Genomic DNA, 16,656 nt, shown 5'->3' on the forward strand with positions numbered 1-16,656 from the left:
AGTAGTAGTTTCGTCTGAAGGCAGCCTAATCCCCATTACCTTTAGTTGATAAAAGCAAACAAGTAGGGAATGTGGGGGAGTTTAAATAACTTCTTTACTGATCTGGTCCTAAAACTAAACTTTAATCTTTTCGGGCCAGATGGCTCTCTGGGGGAGGGCAACCAGATTTGTCACCCACAGATGGCGTTTGCTTTGGGTTTTGGAACAGGCCTTTAATCATTATCCATAAATGTGTTGACTCAGAGCCTCTGTTACTAAATCTATACTGAATAAATGCCTAGAGTACCAGCTGGTGAGGGCTGTGACTGCTATCTCTCTCAGGAGTGTCTGAGTGTCCATGGACCCCCAACCCACTCTTTCGCTGGAACTTTGTGTTTGAGTGAATTTGTTCATCTGTTGCTGGGTCAGACCCCATCATGTAACCAAACTGAAAACTAATTTCCTTCCATAAGACTTGGGAAATGTTTAGAATCTAAAGTTATTGGCTGAAATCATGACTGCCACATATTGTAGTGGTGGACTTTGCACAAATAATTTATGTACTACTTTCCTTCTCTGTTAATGGGAAATAGCACTAAACTACCTTTTTTCGAGGTGGAGTTTTGCTCTTGTTGCCCAGGCTTGAGTGCAGTGGTGCAATCTTGGCTCACTGCAACCTCTACCTCCCAGATTCAAGCAATTCTCCTGCCTTAGCCTCCCCAGTAGCTGGGATTACAGGCGTGCACGACTGTACCCAGCTAATTTTGTATTTTTAGTAGAGACAGGGTTTCCCCATGTTGGTCAGCTGGTCTCCAACTCCCAATCTCAGGTGATCTGCCCACCTCAGCCTCCCAAAGTGCTGGGATTAGAGGCATGAGCCACCTTGACCAGCCCAAACTACCTTTATCTGAGGGATATAGGGAGGTTAAGTGTGATTATGCATAAAATCATTTTGTATAATTTCTTAGTGCACAGAACTTTGTCATTTACATTTCTCTTCTGTAGAAATATTAGTTTTAAAAATTATTTATGTTGATTAATCTACCATGACATTAAATCCTCCTCCCTTTATTCAAACCTCTGCTTTTCCTTATAGTGAAACATGTAAAAATGTCTACAATCTCAACTCTATCAAGGATAATTGGCTTTGAAACAAATGAATCTGAATTTTATTCCCATCACAAACCAAAAACTCCTTTTACTGTGACAATCAATGACCTCCATGATGGTGCCCTTGTCACTTACCTGCCTTCATGCAACTCGACCCCTGAGCAACTTTTATCTGAATTGACAACTCTCCTGCTTAAAACTTACTTTTCTCTTGTGTGCCACGATATTCCCATTTCCAGGCTCCATTGTGTCTCACTTCCTTTTCCTGCTTCTGCCCTAACTGTATTACATTTCTACAGTTCTGAAGCATGATCCTTTCAAATTTTATATCCATGTCATTTGGAAAATATAGTAACTAAATAAAATGAGAACTATTTAAATATTTTAACTGAATGGGTTAAGGAAAAAATCCATGAACAAAACAGATGGATCCCTTAGTAGAATGTTTGCTAAAGACTGGAGAAGGATAATAAAAGGACATCATGATTAAATTACATATTACACAAAGTTTCATTGTTGTGATTTAAAAACCAAGGAATAGGGCAATGATAGGCATTTTATGACGGGGCGCACGGGAAGTTGAAATTTGAAATAAAAAGTTTGTTACAAACCTCATTAGACAATAAATTTGAGAAAAATTGAATGAAGTGAGGAAATAGCTTCACTTCTTTAAATAGCAGAAACTAAAATTTCATGCCAGTGGTATATACAGAAAAACTATACAGTGAAAAAGAATAGGAAGAAGGAATGGAACAGGAAAGAGAATATGGATCCAAAGGTGCCTTGCTGAGATGGATAATGCAGTCATCACTATATCCAGTTCCACATGAAGAACCATAGAGAAGGAACCAAAGAATTGTCCACTCTAGACACAGAAGAGGGGAACTTTTATTCACTGGCTTCCACACCCATACGTCAAGGATGACCCAAGGAGTGTGGATTTCCTTGCATTTTTCAGGTCCATACATGCCCCAGAATAACTGAATGAGATCCCTGAGGTGCCCATGCAATAAAGCAGACAAACTCTGGGGTGGGATGCAGCTGAGTAAGGTGCTATCAACCAAACCTGCACTCAAATGCTTCTCACAGCAATGGCTACAACAAAAAGGAGAGATGACAGGATGTGAGATGACCGTAAGAGATTTAAAATATAGGAGTCACCAAGGGGAAAGGAACACTCTAAGAAAATGGAACAGCCAGAGAAAATACCCCAAGATATAACACGTGGCATTCAAATATCAGCAGGCAGCCAGCACAGCTAGGATGAAGTGAAAGAGCAGGAGAGTCAGGTCAGAGCAGTCGGGCCAGATCACACAGGGACTCACAGGCTGCTGTCAGACTTTGCACATGTTCCTCACTTCTCTCAGAATCAGATCATTGTTTTCAGCAGAGAGGAGATATATTTGACATACACTTTTAAAGTTTTCCTTGGCATCGATGATAGAGAATAGCACAAACAGAGAAGGGAAGAATTGGGGAAAAGTGGAGACTGTTGCAGGAATCCAGGGAAAGAAGAATGTTGGCTGAGGATCAAGGTAGCAGTGTATGTGGTGGGAATTAATAGGAGTGGGTATACATTTCTTAAATGTGTCAATGGTATTTTTGACAGGTTAGATAGGGGAAGTGTGATGACAGTGAGTCAAAGATGACACCCCCGATTTTTGGCATAAACTGATAGGAGCTGCTCCCAACTGAGTTGGGAAAAGTGTGAGAGGAGGAGCTCAAGGCTACAATTTTGAACATAGTTTGCGATCAGAAATTCAAGTGGATATGGTAAGAGGTATAGAAAATAGATCCTAAAGCCATGTAACTGATGAGATCACCCAGCTAGTGAATATTCATAGAGAAAAGAGAAGCTGGAACTGAATCCCAACATGAAGAATGGATGGGAGAGGAGTTGGAGCATGTTGAGACATTTGCAAGGGACACTGACGGTGGAAAACTATTAAGATGATAACGTTCCCAAATGTACTATCTTAGTACATAGAATATAGTTTGTTAGTGAGGGCATTATTACCATGTAAAATGCTACTGATAAATCAAAGAACTTGAAAACAGAATTGGCCTTATGTTTAGAATTACAGAAAATTGTATACCTTGATAAAGGCAATTTTGCAAGAATAAAGAAAGGCAAAGCCTGACTTGACTAAGTTAGATAAAAGGGGAATTGAAGTCTGTTAACATGGCTGTGTGTGTGTGTGTGTGTGTGTGTTTAGAACAGAAGTATTTAGCTGAAGAAAATTATCCAGTAGTAGGGGAAAACTTGAAATACAGGGGAAGAAAATATACTGCTCCTGAAAAGACTTTGAACATTGCATCTTTCTAGGTGGTCTACTTGTTAACAATTGAGAATGTAAACTATCCTAAAACAAACACAAACATACCTTACATTCCCTGCAAGCTCCAGACTAGAATATCCAACTCCATACTTGATATCCCTACATATCTGCCTCACAGATACATCAAACCTATCATGCCTGAGGCAGAAATCATGACTACTTCTCTTCCCATATCTCAGAACATTCTGCCCAACCGGTTGTTCAACCTAGAATCAAGTCATCCTGGATTCTTCCCTTTTCTTTGTGCATCCTATTTAATCATCAGCAAGTACCACTGGATCATCCTACACAGTAAATCTCCATGTTGCCCATTGTATTTCCAACACTGCACCACCCTTCCAACACCATCAGCCTTGTTCTCAAGCCACAGCATCTCTGAGCAACCACTGCTCAAAAGAATCCTAACAGGTACACAAAGTTCCACTTTGTTCTCCAATATTTATCCTTCAACAATTACCCACCATATCATGAGGTGAAGGGACTGGAGTTAAGAAACTCTGCCTATTTCCTTCTGTAAACCCAGCCTCTAATATACATAGGTGTTGAACATTTCACTAAATAAAACATGACAACTAGACTACTGGAAGACATCTTTCTCAGAATACTACTCCCCTCATGTGATTTAAGCTCAGAATGTTTGGTTATCTTCTTATTTAAAAAGCATCCAGGTTGGAAGTTCTAAGCATCCCAATTACAATACCGTTACCTGCACCAGAATAAAATTCTCTTCTTAATGGAAAACACTTTTAAATATTCAAAATGTTTGTGTATTTTTTTCAGGAACAAGCCCTTATGACAACAGACATTTTTATTGTCAGCTGCATATCAGTACCTAGAAAGATGCCTGGTATCTAAGAAACTCTTCTAAAACACTGTGAAATAATCCCACACACCTGCTGCACATTTACCTTATCTCAATATGCATTTTCCACAAAACCCACATTTTCTTTTATCTGAGTCTCCATATATGCCCCTCTGAATTCTTCCATTCAAATTTTGAACATCACTAATCACCCTGTGACCTGCCTACTCATCTTCACACAAGAAAAAAAGGCATCTATTCTGATTTCTTCCAGAAAAGACAGGGTGTCCAACAGTTTGTAAATCTTACTACCTTTGAAGTTCATCTGAAATCACCTCCTCTAAGAATGAAGGACTGGAGTAAGAGCATGAATGGAGCCAGTCTTCTCCTAATATCCAGGATCTAAGACCTGCTCTGTAGTGCAAGTTTTGTCCCGACTATTCATTGTTTTCAGAACTAAGATGTCCATGCTAAAAGGATTCGTCTTCTATTTCCTTCTCTCCCAAAACTCCTTAAAAGGGGCCTCCATCACTGAATCAACTCAGTTAATACTGATACCTATTTGGCTACCTACACCTTTATCTTAACAGGATATCAGAATGATAGATCTGAAAAATTAAGAACCAGGTTTGTCGGGGAGGGGGGAAATAGGGGAGGGACAGTGGGGGGTGGGGAGTTGGGGAGAGATAGCATGGGGAGAAATGCCAGATATAGGTGATGGGGAGGAAGGCAGCAAATCACACTGCATGTGTGTACCTATGCAACAATCTTGCATGTTCTTCACATGTACCCCAAAACCTAAAATGCAGTTTAAAGAAAAACCAGGCAAGGAAGGATGATCACATAATCAAAGTGCTTCAAGACTGCTTCTGGTTGAAGAACCTCAAAGAGATGTATTTCTTTCATTTCCCTGTCATCTTTCTAGTTGAGGCCCCATTTTATTCCTCTTGACTAATGCAGAAGCTCTTTAACTGGGATGGGGGCACTTCCAGGGGTTAGAGAAAGCAATGACAGGAGGTAAGAAGTGACTGGACTCATGCCACTTCTCAGAAATGGCCCACAGTGTTTGGCATGGGAAGGAAGTAGACATCCTCTGTGATGGGGAAAGTATCCAGAGTTTGTTGGGTGGGACTACAAAACTTCTGTTCCCTCTATTGAAGGGCCAGAGTAGAAGCAATAATGAGGTTAGAGAGCTGATGCCTAAGATCAGTACTAACTGTGGGAAGTAATTGAGAGCACTCCCACCTTCCTGCTCACCCCAGCTCAGTCACCTGTTTCCTATTTCCCCGAGTTGCAGCTCTATCCACAGTCCTCAGTCCGACTTACAATCCTGGGCCCTTTTCATTAGCTTCATGCAGCACCAGTGCTGCCTTCCTCTTTCAGTCTGAGGAGTCTTAGAAGGAAAAAGCTGGGACAGGAGCAGTTGGCTTGACTCTCACCAACCCCTGCCCTTCTCCCAAAAGGCTGAGGAAGCCAAAATTGCTGCACCTGAGCAAAGTCCCCAGAGACATCTCTGGACTCCTCTCTCTGGGGGTTGATGCAAGGGGACTCCTCTGATCCAAGGACCGTATCCTTGTTTCCTACAGCCCATGCCTCCTCCGTAGCTAGTGGCGCTGAGTTGTGCCTACCAGGGGTCACACCCTACTTGCCAGAGGCTGTGAGCATTTCAGGTGGAGCCGGCTTGTGTCTTGGTATTTTCTGTGCCTCTCCTTACCCTTTACCATCATCCTTACAGTGTTTCCTAAGAAAGCCAGCCTCATCAGATCATGTACACTGCAGGCAACTCCTGTTGGAATTGACTTGAAAGGGCAGGGAGTCCAACCTAACCAGGCCAAAGTCATCCATTATTTTGCACTCATATTTCATATTGGCCTGAAATCTGCATTAATAACCAGCTTCTGACCTTAATATGACACTTCTCTGATCCCTGATCTATTTTTCTTATCTCTAAGGCAGAGATAACTTTTATAATGTTTTCTAACCCACAAGGATAGGAAGATCTAAGTAGATAAACAAGAGGCTACTATGACTATGATTCCTTATTAATAGGAAATTCCCGATCATCTATAAATGATAAAGGGTGATCTTTCTACCTGCAACTGACTTAATGTGTGCTATTTTTCAAGGACATGAGAAGATGCTTTTCACTTGGGTTCTCCATGGATTTTGTCTACTCTAATGCCCATAATTTTTTAAAGCAATCTCAGAACGCTGTAACTCAGTCATACCCACTCTCTTCCCACAGAGGTACCCTGGAACTAACTTCTGTAACAGTTGGCCCTCAGGGGTGTAGACTTATTATGGCCCTCCTCCGTGATAAGTCTGATCTTTTGGGATGCTGGGATAAAGTGGAATTCCTGCATAGTACATTTAAAGTTTCAGCCTAGACAAGTCCAAGCTGCAACTGGTAGGGACTGGCGGCTGCCAGCCATCTGAGTTTTATCAAAACTGCTCACTGCAAAGCCAGTCTGCAGCCAGAATGTGCGGCAGAAACAACAACAAGCTGCCCAGCAACCTGCCACAGTTACAGAATCTGATCAAGCAAGACCCGCCAGCCTACATCGAGGAGTTTCTACAGCAGTATAATCACTACAAGTCCAATGTGGAGATTTTCAAATTGCAACCAAATAAACCCAGCAAAGAACTAGCCGAGCTGGTGATGTTTATGGCACAGAATATCCTAAATGTGTACATCTGAATTATAGGACAGAAAGAGACAGAAGAGGCTTGCTTTGTTACAGATTAGTCACTGTTTCCCAGAGTATCTAAGTAATTTTCCTCAAGAGGTGAAAGATCTTCTCTCCTGCAATCATACCATATTGGATCCAGATCTTTGAATGACATTTTGCAAAGCTTTGATCTTGCTGAGAAATAAGAATCTCATTAATCCATCAAGCCTGCTGGAGCTCTTCTTTGAACTTCTACCTTGCCAAGATAAGCTTCTGCAAAAGATGAAAAGGCTGAGGAAAAGAGAGTAACTTGCCCACTGTCACACTGCTTCTTAGTGGTGTGATTGGAAATAAGCCCAGGCTCTGGTTCCAGAACCCAAGCCTTTTACTACTGAACCATACTGGCTGGCTAAATCAGGATACTTGTACTCACAGCTATAACTGACCCACTCTCCCACAAAAAACTTTTTTGGTGTTATTAACATTTTCTCACGACTTTGCATTTGCTTATCTAAGACTAGAAGGTGAAGATTTATGAAAGAAATTTAAGATGGAAAAACTTGGCTGGACACTGTGGTTCACACCTGTAATACCAGCATTTTGGGAGGCTGAGGTTGGAGGATCACTTGAGGCCAGGAGTTTGAGACCAGCCTGGGCAACATAGCAAGACCCCTTCTTTAGTTCAAGAAAAAAAGGAAAGAAAAACTTAGGTTTACAATCATTAATTTTAAAATATAGTTTAAAGTATTAAGAGACTACCACTGTTTGATTTTAGCAATTATACTTCTTGGTCTAACTTGTGGAATAAAAGTGGTCCATGGGAGCATGGTGTGGGCAACAGTGGTATTTGCATTCCCAGTATTTTCTTGCAGGAAGTTAGGTGCTTGGTAAATGAAGCAACTTTTTTAAAATAACACGTTTATTGAGATACAATTTATGTACAATTCATCCACTTAAAGTGTACAATTCAGAGGTTCTTAGTGTATTGGCAGAGTGGTACAACCATCACCGCACTCAATTTTTAAACATTTTGTCACCCCCAAAAGAAACTCTACTCCAATTAGCAGTTAATCCTGTTCCTCATCTCTTTTAGTTCTAGGTAATCACCAGTCTACTTTGGGTCACTATAGATTTGCATGTTTTGGAAATTTTATATAAGTGGAGTCATACAATACGTGGTGTTTAGTAACTAGATTTCTTTCACTTAGCATGTTTTCGAGATTCATGTTGCAACATGTATCAGTTCTTCATTCCTTTTTGTTGCCAAATAATCCATTGTATGGATATACCACATTTTGTCTATCAGTTAATGGAAATTTATTTCCACTTTTTGGCCACTACAAATAAAGCTGCTATGAATGTTTGTATGAACACTGATCTTTTCATTTTCTTGGATGAATACCTAGGAGAATTGTGCCATATTATATTAAACTCCATGTTTAATCTCGCCATATTACATTAAACTCCATGTTTAACCTCTTGAGGACAAAAAAATAAAAAACAAAGTTGCAGCCTAAATTACCATATACAACCAGACCAAAGGGACACAGACTGTATGAAAAGCACCTCGCCAAAACCTAATGACAAAAGCCAGTTAAAAGCCACATAGAGCAGACAAGGTTTTTGTGAACAAAGCACCTTACTTTTCTCCCAACTCTCTTCTGAGTGAATGGGTAATCCTGACAGCATACGAGAAGGATAAGAAGCACATGGAGTACAGGAATGGGCAGTGGTCATGGCTCAAACCGTGCTGGAGATAACCACTGGAATGTTGGAACACTTTGGCTGTGCTTAATTCATTGACACCCTCCCCACCCTGTCTTCCCTTTTCTTTCGTAAAATGTAGATAATTTTATATTTACATGAATATTTGCTTTAGTGTTCCTCATTCCCTCCAACTTTTTCATGTTTTCATCTGGATCATTTTTTTTTTTCTGCCTGACCTACTCTTATTTTTGCTTTTATTACAGGCCTTATAGTGACACATTCCATCAACTTTTGCTCATTTCTAAATTTCTTGTAGTCATCTTTGTTTGTGAAAGATGATTCACCTCCTGGGCCTGTGTCTAAAATTCTGTTTCAATTTGAATACACTTTTAAATGGACAATGATGTGTTCATCCATTTTAGTGTATTAATTGTATTCTGCCTTCACTTTTTTTTTAAGTCAATTATCTATTAATATCTGTCTAGTTGTCGATCCTGTGAATATAATGTTGTCCCCTACCTCTACCTGGGTGCTACTGCTTTTTTTTTTATTTCAGTTAATTGTGATGTGATCACACAGAACATAGTAGGCCATTGAATCAGTCCATTCTCACACTGCTATGAAGAACTACCTAAGACTGGGTAATTTACGAAGAAAAGAGGTTTGATTGACTCAAACTTCTGCAGGCTGTACAGAAGCATGGCTGGGAGGCCTCAGGAAACATAATCATGGCTAAAGGTGAATGAGAAGCAAGTGGGTCTTACCACAATGGAGCAGAAAAAAGAAGGGGTGGGGGTGCCACACACTTCTAGACAGAACATCAAGGGGGAACTCTTCCCCCATGATCCAATCACCTCTCACCAGGCTCCTCCTCTGACATGTGGAGATTACAATTAGATGAGATTTGAGGGGGGGGGGACACAGAGCCAAACCATATCAGCCATGTAAGGATTTCACTTTGCAAAAGTTCATAGTTCGTCTCAGAATAAAAGCCAAAGTTGAGCAGTGAATTGAGATTATTTGACATATGTTTCTAAAAGATTGCTTCTGACTTCTTAGTGGGAACAGCACAAGATGATGAGGGAGGATGAAAGCAGAGAAAAGATTAAGGATGCTATGGTAGGAATCCAGAGAGAAGATGGTGTTTCCAAATCAATGTGTTAATCATAAATATGGAGATAAATCAGACATATCAGATTTTATATTTATTTAAGTACCAGTGGGAATTCCTGAAAAATTAGCTATAGAGTATGTGAGAAAAAGATAAGACCAAGACTTCTGGCTTGAGGAACACGTAGGTGGGAAGAAGGTGTTGAGAGTGTTGCCAGGCAGAACAGGATCCTATACTCAAGCATTGATCCACTTTAAGGATGACATGTACCTCTGGGTCATCGCTTGGGATGTTGGGATGACAACATCCCAAGTTTGAGTGATTAAAAGTATTGCATCTAGGTCCAGATGACTGCATCAAGTTTCCTGTATCCTAACCTTGCATTCTGTGTATGGAATAAAATTATATGTGCCTGTAGGCTACTCATATTTCTTATTCATGTTTTGACTGTGTACTAAACCCAAATAAGCTAATACAGAAGGTAATTTTCCTTTTACTATTTGTGACTAATCCTATTGTGCTAATGTTATGTTACCTGTCTATGGCATCCTTGTACTACTGGACTTATGCTGGGAAAAAAAAATATTTCTTTACAGGGAATAGATATAACCTGAAGAATGATTTTATTTCTTGTGTAAGTCAAGAGGAGAATAAGATTTCTCTTGTTGGAAATAACTTCATTAATTCATGCTATTTTCTATGTTTGTTTACATGTGATGACAACTTAGTGTTATTTTTTTAATTTCCCGCCTACCCCAACTATTCTCAGAAGAAATAATCAAGAGATGCTGACTACATAGGGAACTTGTCTTTGTGTCAGAGGGATTTATCAGAGCAGAGATGGAATATAAGGTGAAGCAAGAGTGTAGGTTCTTGCTATACCCTTGTCTCCTGCACAGCTTCCAACTTTCTGTGACACAACTGACGAATGCTTGGAGATTGTTTCACAGATAAATAATATAGACAGAAAGATAGAGATACTTCCTAATCAGTAATCTCTGAATTACAAAAATGCATTTGTGGAAGATGATGTATGAAAATACACTCATTTTCTAGGTTGTAATAACAAAGTACCAAAGACTGGTTTCAATACAGAAACTTATTTTCTCAATTCTAGAAGCTAGATGTTCAAGTTAAGGTGTGGCATGGTTGATTTCTTTTAAAGCCACTCTCCTTGGCTTGGACACTGTCTTCTCCTTATGTCTTTTCTTGTATGGACACCTGTTGTATTAGATTAGGTCCCATCTCAATAACTTCATTTTAACTTAATTAACCTCTTTGAAGACCTTATCTCCAAATGCAGTCATATTATTCTGAGATACTAGGTGTTAGGACTTCAATATATGAGTTTACAGGAGGGGGACACAATTCAGTTCATAACGCCCTGCCTTTTGGCTCCCTAAAGTCTCATCCTTCTTACCTGCAAAATATAAGCATCCCCAAAGTGTTAACCCTATTCCAGGGTTAACTGTAAATCCAAAATCTCATCTTAAGGTAATATCTAAATCATTTATATGTGACACTCAGGTATGAATCCATCCTGAGGCAAAATTTACTTCCAGCTATAAACCTGTGAAACCAGACAAACTACCTGCAACCAACATATAATGGTAGAACAGGCACGGGGCAGACATTCCCATTCCAAAGTGGATAAATCAGAATAAAGGTGTCATGAGTCACAAATAAGTATAAAACCTAGCAGGGCAAAATTACACTTGATTTAAGGCTCAGAATAATCCTCTTTGACTCAATGGGCAGCATCCCCAACCCCTCAGTCCTGGCTTAGAGGCACCCTGGCCTTCTGAAACCAATGGGCTGGCCCTTCCCTCTGAAACCAAGGAAGAGGCAACCTAACCTCCTGGGTCTGTATTTGGGCATGAGGTGGCAGTGGTAGTGGTAGTGCTGCCAACCTCTCAACTACCTCAGAGTATTTTTTCCCTTCTTTTCTTGAAGGATAATACATGTTTGCAGATAAATAGCTCTATTGGCCCATCCTCTAGAATCCCAGAAGTTCAACTGCCTTCTTTCTTGTTATCCTATCTCTGTTCATTTCTGCTGCTAATGATATTCTCAAACATATATGGTCTCTGATAGAATTCATGGAGTTCAAACTGTCAGATAAAAGGGACTCTCAAGAGTCTTTCCTGCATAGCCCCATCTCTATTCCTGGCTTCTGAGGTAGCTGATTGGATTAATAAACACATGCCTAATCCTTTTTTAAAAAAATTTAATTGGCACATATTGTACAAGTTTAGGGGGTACATGCAATATTTCCATACATGTATACAACCAGTAATGATCAAATCAGGGTAATCAATTTGAGATAATTTATCAACTCAAATATTTATCATTTCATTGTGTTGAACATTCAAAATCCACTCTTCTGGCTAGTTTGAAATCTAAAATTATTAACTATAGTCATTCTAGTATGCTTTAGAATACTAGAACTTACTCCTCCTACCTAAGTGCAGTTTTGTACCCATTAACCAACTCCTCCCTATACTCTCCTCCTGCTACTCTTCCCAGCCTCTAGTAACCACTATTCTAGTCTCCACTTCTATGAGGTCAACTTTTTTAGCTCCCATGTATGCGTGGAACCATGCAGCATTTGTCATTCTGTGCTGAATTATTTCATTTAATATAACTAATCCTTTTAGAAAATGGTTGTCCAGCCACACCCTTGATATTCTTTCCAAATTACACTTATTTATTGCACTATGGATATGCTGATAATTTTTTAAATCTTTAATTCCTGATTCCTTTTTGCTTAAATTCTTCTCCAACTTCTCTCTTTCCTCTCTCATCTTCCTTTAAGCAACAAGAACATACCAGGCCACAATTTCCGTTTCAGCATTTTGCTCAGAAATTTCCTCAGCTAAATATCCAAGTTCATTACTTAAAAGTTCTACTTTTCACAAAGCACTAGAACACAATTTGTCCAATTCTTTTTCATTTGATAACACAGATCATCTTTCTTCCATCTCTTCCTTCCTGAGACCTCACTAGAAGCATCTTTAATATTCATATTTCTACCGATAATTTCTTCAAAGAAATCTTAGCCTTTTTTAACATGCACCGCAAAATTTTTTCAGCTTCAACCAGGTTCCAAACAACTCTCACATTTTTAGATATTAGTTACAGTAGCACCCTACTTCCTGGTGCCAAAAGTAGTTTTCTAGGGCTTCTGTAAGAGGTAATAAAAACTGGATGGTCTAACAAACAAATTTATTTCTTCACAATTCTGGAACATAGAAGTCCAAGTGTAACTAAGCAGATTTGATTGCTACCGAGTCCTCTCTTCTTGGCTTGCGCACAGCTATCTTTCTGTAGCTTTACGTCGTCTTCACTCTGTCTGTGTCTGTGTACAAATCTTCTCTTACAAAGACACCAGTCATATTGGATTAAGGCCCATTATCTCATTTTAATCACCTCATTTTAACTATCACTTTAAAGACCTTTTCCCCAAATACAGTCACATTCTGAAGTGTGGGTGATAGAATTTCAACATATAAATTGGAAGGGGGAACAAAATTCAACTCATAAGATAGAGGGTGTGAGGGAGCATCAGAGGTGCAGTTCTCAGGATTAATATTAAGGGAATTCTTGAGTACCTAAGTTTTCATGAAACAGAACAAAACCTAAGTCAATATGCCCACATCTCATCACCTTTGCCTTCTCATATTTCTTCTATGCAGGGTCTTGGATGGTGAGTTTAGAGAACACAAGCCATTGGAATTATTCCATCCACTGTCTGAGGACATAAACATAAGTCCAGCATCCATTTCTTAACAGTCCGTGTCCCTAGCCAATAGCATACCCTTGGCTAGACTATTAAATAAGAGCAATTCACATTCTTGTTGAAAACATAAGACACATCTGTGCACTAAGAGTTGTGTGATATAAAATGGCAGAGCATATGGTTTTTCTTCAAAGTATTTAATGAGACGGATTAGTCATGAGGTTGAAGAGGTAAAAAGAAGTCAAAGAATACAGACTGGCTTAGTTGAAGAAATAACTTTCTAATAAGCAGAGTTGTCTCACTTGGAATAAATAGACCTGGAGGATGCAAGTGCACCAGCACTTACAGTGTTTAGGCAGAATCTGGGCATCAACCGTTAGTAAAGAGGAATTCCTGCATTGGACGGAGTAGGGGTCCTCACTCAGCAATCTGAGTGGATAATACATCAAATTTCCAATGAGTCAGAGATAGAAATTCAGATTTTCACAGCCTTCTCTTAAGCAAATGAACATGGAAGCCTCTTTGTGTCCTTCAGTGAAGTCCCCAGGAGGCCAGAGGGTCAAGACTGCCAAGTTACTGACAGGAGTGGGGCTCTGAGAGGAGATGGCACAGTTACCAGGTTCAACCCAGGGGCTACCAGAGCAAAAAGACCCACAAATCCTAAACAGACTTGGCTCTGAGTTTCAGGACAACATGTATTTTTTTCACAATACAAGGAAAGAACTAAACATGGAGTCCAGCAGCCACCTACTTCTCATCACAGCCCTGGCCCGCTACAGCATTCACTGTGCCCCACTCCTTCTCCACTTATCCCTCACTCTATTCATACATCCTTTCTCAGGAATACTCCTAAGACTCTGTCACGGATCTGCTTGGTCTTAACACCATAGATGATGGGATTGATCATGGGTGGGAAGAGAAGATAGATATTGGCAAGAAGGATGTGGACATGAGGGGCAGCATGACGGGCCATACGGTGCATGAATGAAGAAATGACTGCAGGTGTGTAGAAGGCTAAGATGGCACCTATGTGAGACACACATGTCCCAAATGCTTTGTACCGGGCCTCCTGAGAGGAGAGCTGGAGAACCGTCTGAAGGATAAAGATATAAGATAAGATGATAAAGAAGAGATCCAACACTCCAATCAACATGGCCACAGCAATGCCATAGATATTGTTGAAGCGAGTGTCCCCACACGCCAGTCTCACCACAGCCATGTGTTCACAGTAGCAGTGGGCAATCACTGGGCCTCGGCAGTAGTGGAAGCCTCTCAGCAGGAAGGGGAGTGGAGTCATCAGGGTCACAGCCCGGGCCACAGCAGCCATGCCAATTTTGGTGATGAGGGACCCAGTCAGGACCGTGGTGTAGTGCAGTGGCTTGCAGATGGCCACATAGCGGTCAAAGGCCATGGCCAGCAACACTGCTGACTCAATGATGGAGAAGGAGTGAAGGAAGAACATCTGGACCAGACAGGCAAAGAAGTTGATCTCCCGATCCCTGAACCAGAATATGGCAAGCATTTTAGGCAGCGTTGTAGAAGAAAGAACTAGGTCAATTGTTGCCAGCATGGCCAGAAAGAGGTACATGGGCTCATGGAGGGCTGCCTCAGCCTGGATGATGAGAAGGAGGGTGCAGTTTCCAAGCAGGGCCAGTGTATATGCTGAGCAGAAGGGGATGGAGATCCAGATGTGCAAGTGCTCCAGGCCTGGAATCCCCATCAACAAGAAGGCAGCTGGATGTGTGGAGGTGGTATTGGAGGCTGACATGGCTCCTCGGAATTTTTCTTGTTGATCTTCACAGGCTCCTTCACCTTTCCAGAAGCATGTCTAGGGTACCTAGGATTACAGAATCCAATCACCTGCTATGATAAGCTCCTGCTACCATTCCTAGTCCTTAAAAAAGTCCACCAGAAGTTGTCAAAAACATGCAGAAGCATAATCTATGGTTCCTGCCCACAAGAAACTCACTTTTACTAATACCTAAATATATTTCAATAGACCTGATACTCCTAAACAGTTCTCATAAAGGAATGGAGAACTGGTATCGTTTTCTGTGTTCTTGGTGACAGGATTATCATACATTATTACCATTCTACCTAATCAAACAAACCTCCCAATCATATGAGTAAATTTTCTGTTGAACTTTCTGGCTTAAGTGCCTATACAAGTCAAATGAACCCGGCAACTCTGGTCCCCCAGTTAATCATATAATCTGTTTAACTTTTCTGGAAGTATACTATCTGATAGCATTGCCACTTGCCCAAATGTGGCTATTTCTATTAATCAAAAATAAACAACATTAAAAATGCATACCTCAATCACAAAAAAAAAGCTAATTGTTCAGTGGCTTCTAAATTTAAGTGCTCAATAGCCTCATGTGACTAGTGGCTAATTATTGGACGATTTAGGTAAAGACTATTTCTGTCCTTGCAGAAAGCTCCATTAAAGGGCACTGCTCTATAATATATCTTCCAGGTTCTTTTAACACAAACTCTGAAAATACAGCTATGCTTCCACCTTACTGAAGAGATGAAGAGCCTTCTCCTTCGGTTTTCCTTCATCTAAACCCATGTTAACTTTCCTATTCATGTGGCTCTCCCTCTGCCCATCTTCCATTTCCTTCATTTTCATCACAGAACTCTTTCATCTTTAAAAAGACTAGCATCTGGCTTCCACGCACACAGGAAAAAAACCTTTGTGCTTAACAACTTTTAATATCTAGCTGCTCTTGCTCATTTTTTTTCTTCTGTCAAAAGCCTTAAACACTGAAATTGCCCAATTTTTACCCAGGCACTCTTTTTGTTAGGATTTATTTAATGAGGTTCTTGTGAGAAATAGGATAATGCATATTGACAGCACAGTCAGTAAGCAAAGTAACCAAAAGTTATTGATCTTTTTTTAATATGAGAAAATTGAGTGTTGGGAAAATATTTCTAAGATACCACAGTTAATAGTGTTGATCAGCCAGGTTTGAGTTCTAGCATTATCCAAATTTAATGTTCTAAATAATCATGCATTTTTGCTTCTACCTAAGTGCCCAAAGGAAACATGTTTTGTATATCAAAATTTAAAATAAATTCATTTTTTTCATAAAGTATGGGAAAAATTTATAATCTGAAGCCTTGGCCAAAATCATGATTGTGCAAGGTCACATAGCTAGAAGATGTGACAAATGGCTTATTTCAAGTCCCTGGTTCTT

The 16,656-nt window shown here is 40.1% G+C and overlaps 1 protein-coding gene across 1 annotated transcript; it reads right to left on the reverse strand.

Moving 5' to 3' along the window:
- Window positions 1-14,231: 14,231 nt before the first annotated feature.
- Window positions 14,232-15,253, reverse strand: LOC116536968 (olfactory receptor 52K2-like). Its single transcript, XM_032258874.1, has one exon. It carries the CDS (start codon window positions 15,222-15,224, stop codon window positions 14,280-14,282), a length of 945 nt encoding a protein of 314 aa, XP_032114765.1. The 5' UTR covers window positions 15,225-15,253; the 3' UTR covers window positions 14,232-14,279.
- Window positions 15,254-16,656: the final 1,403 nt, after the last annotated feature.

This window comes from Sapajus apella, unplaced genomic scaffold (genome assembly GCF_009761245.1).
Source record: "Sapajus apella isolate SASKATOON/1434 unplaced genomic scaffold, GSC_monkey_1.0 scaffold106, whole genome shotgun sequence".
In the NCBI taxonomy this organism is placed as follows: domain Eukaryota; kingdom Metazoa; phylum Chordata; class Mammalia; order Primates; family Cebidae; genus Sapajus; species Sapajus apella.

Bases quoted from the DNA above. Each gene is read 5' to 3' on its own strand.
- LOC116536968 (XM_032258874.1), bottom strand. From the start codon at position 15,224: ATGTCAGCCTCCAATACCACCTCCACACATCCAGCTGCCTTCTTGTTG.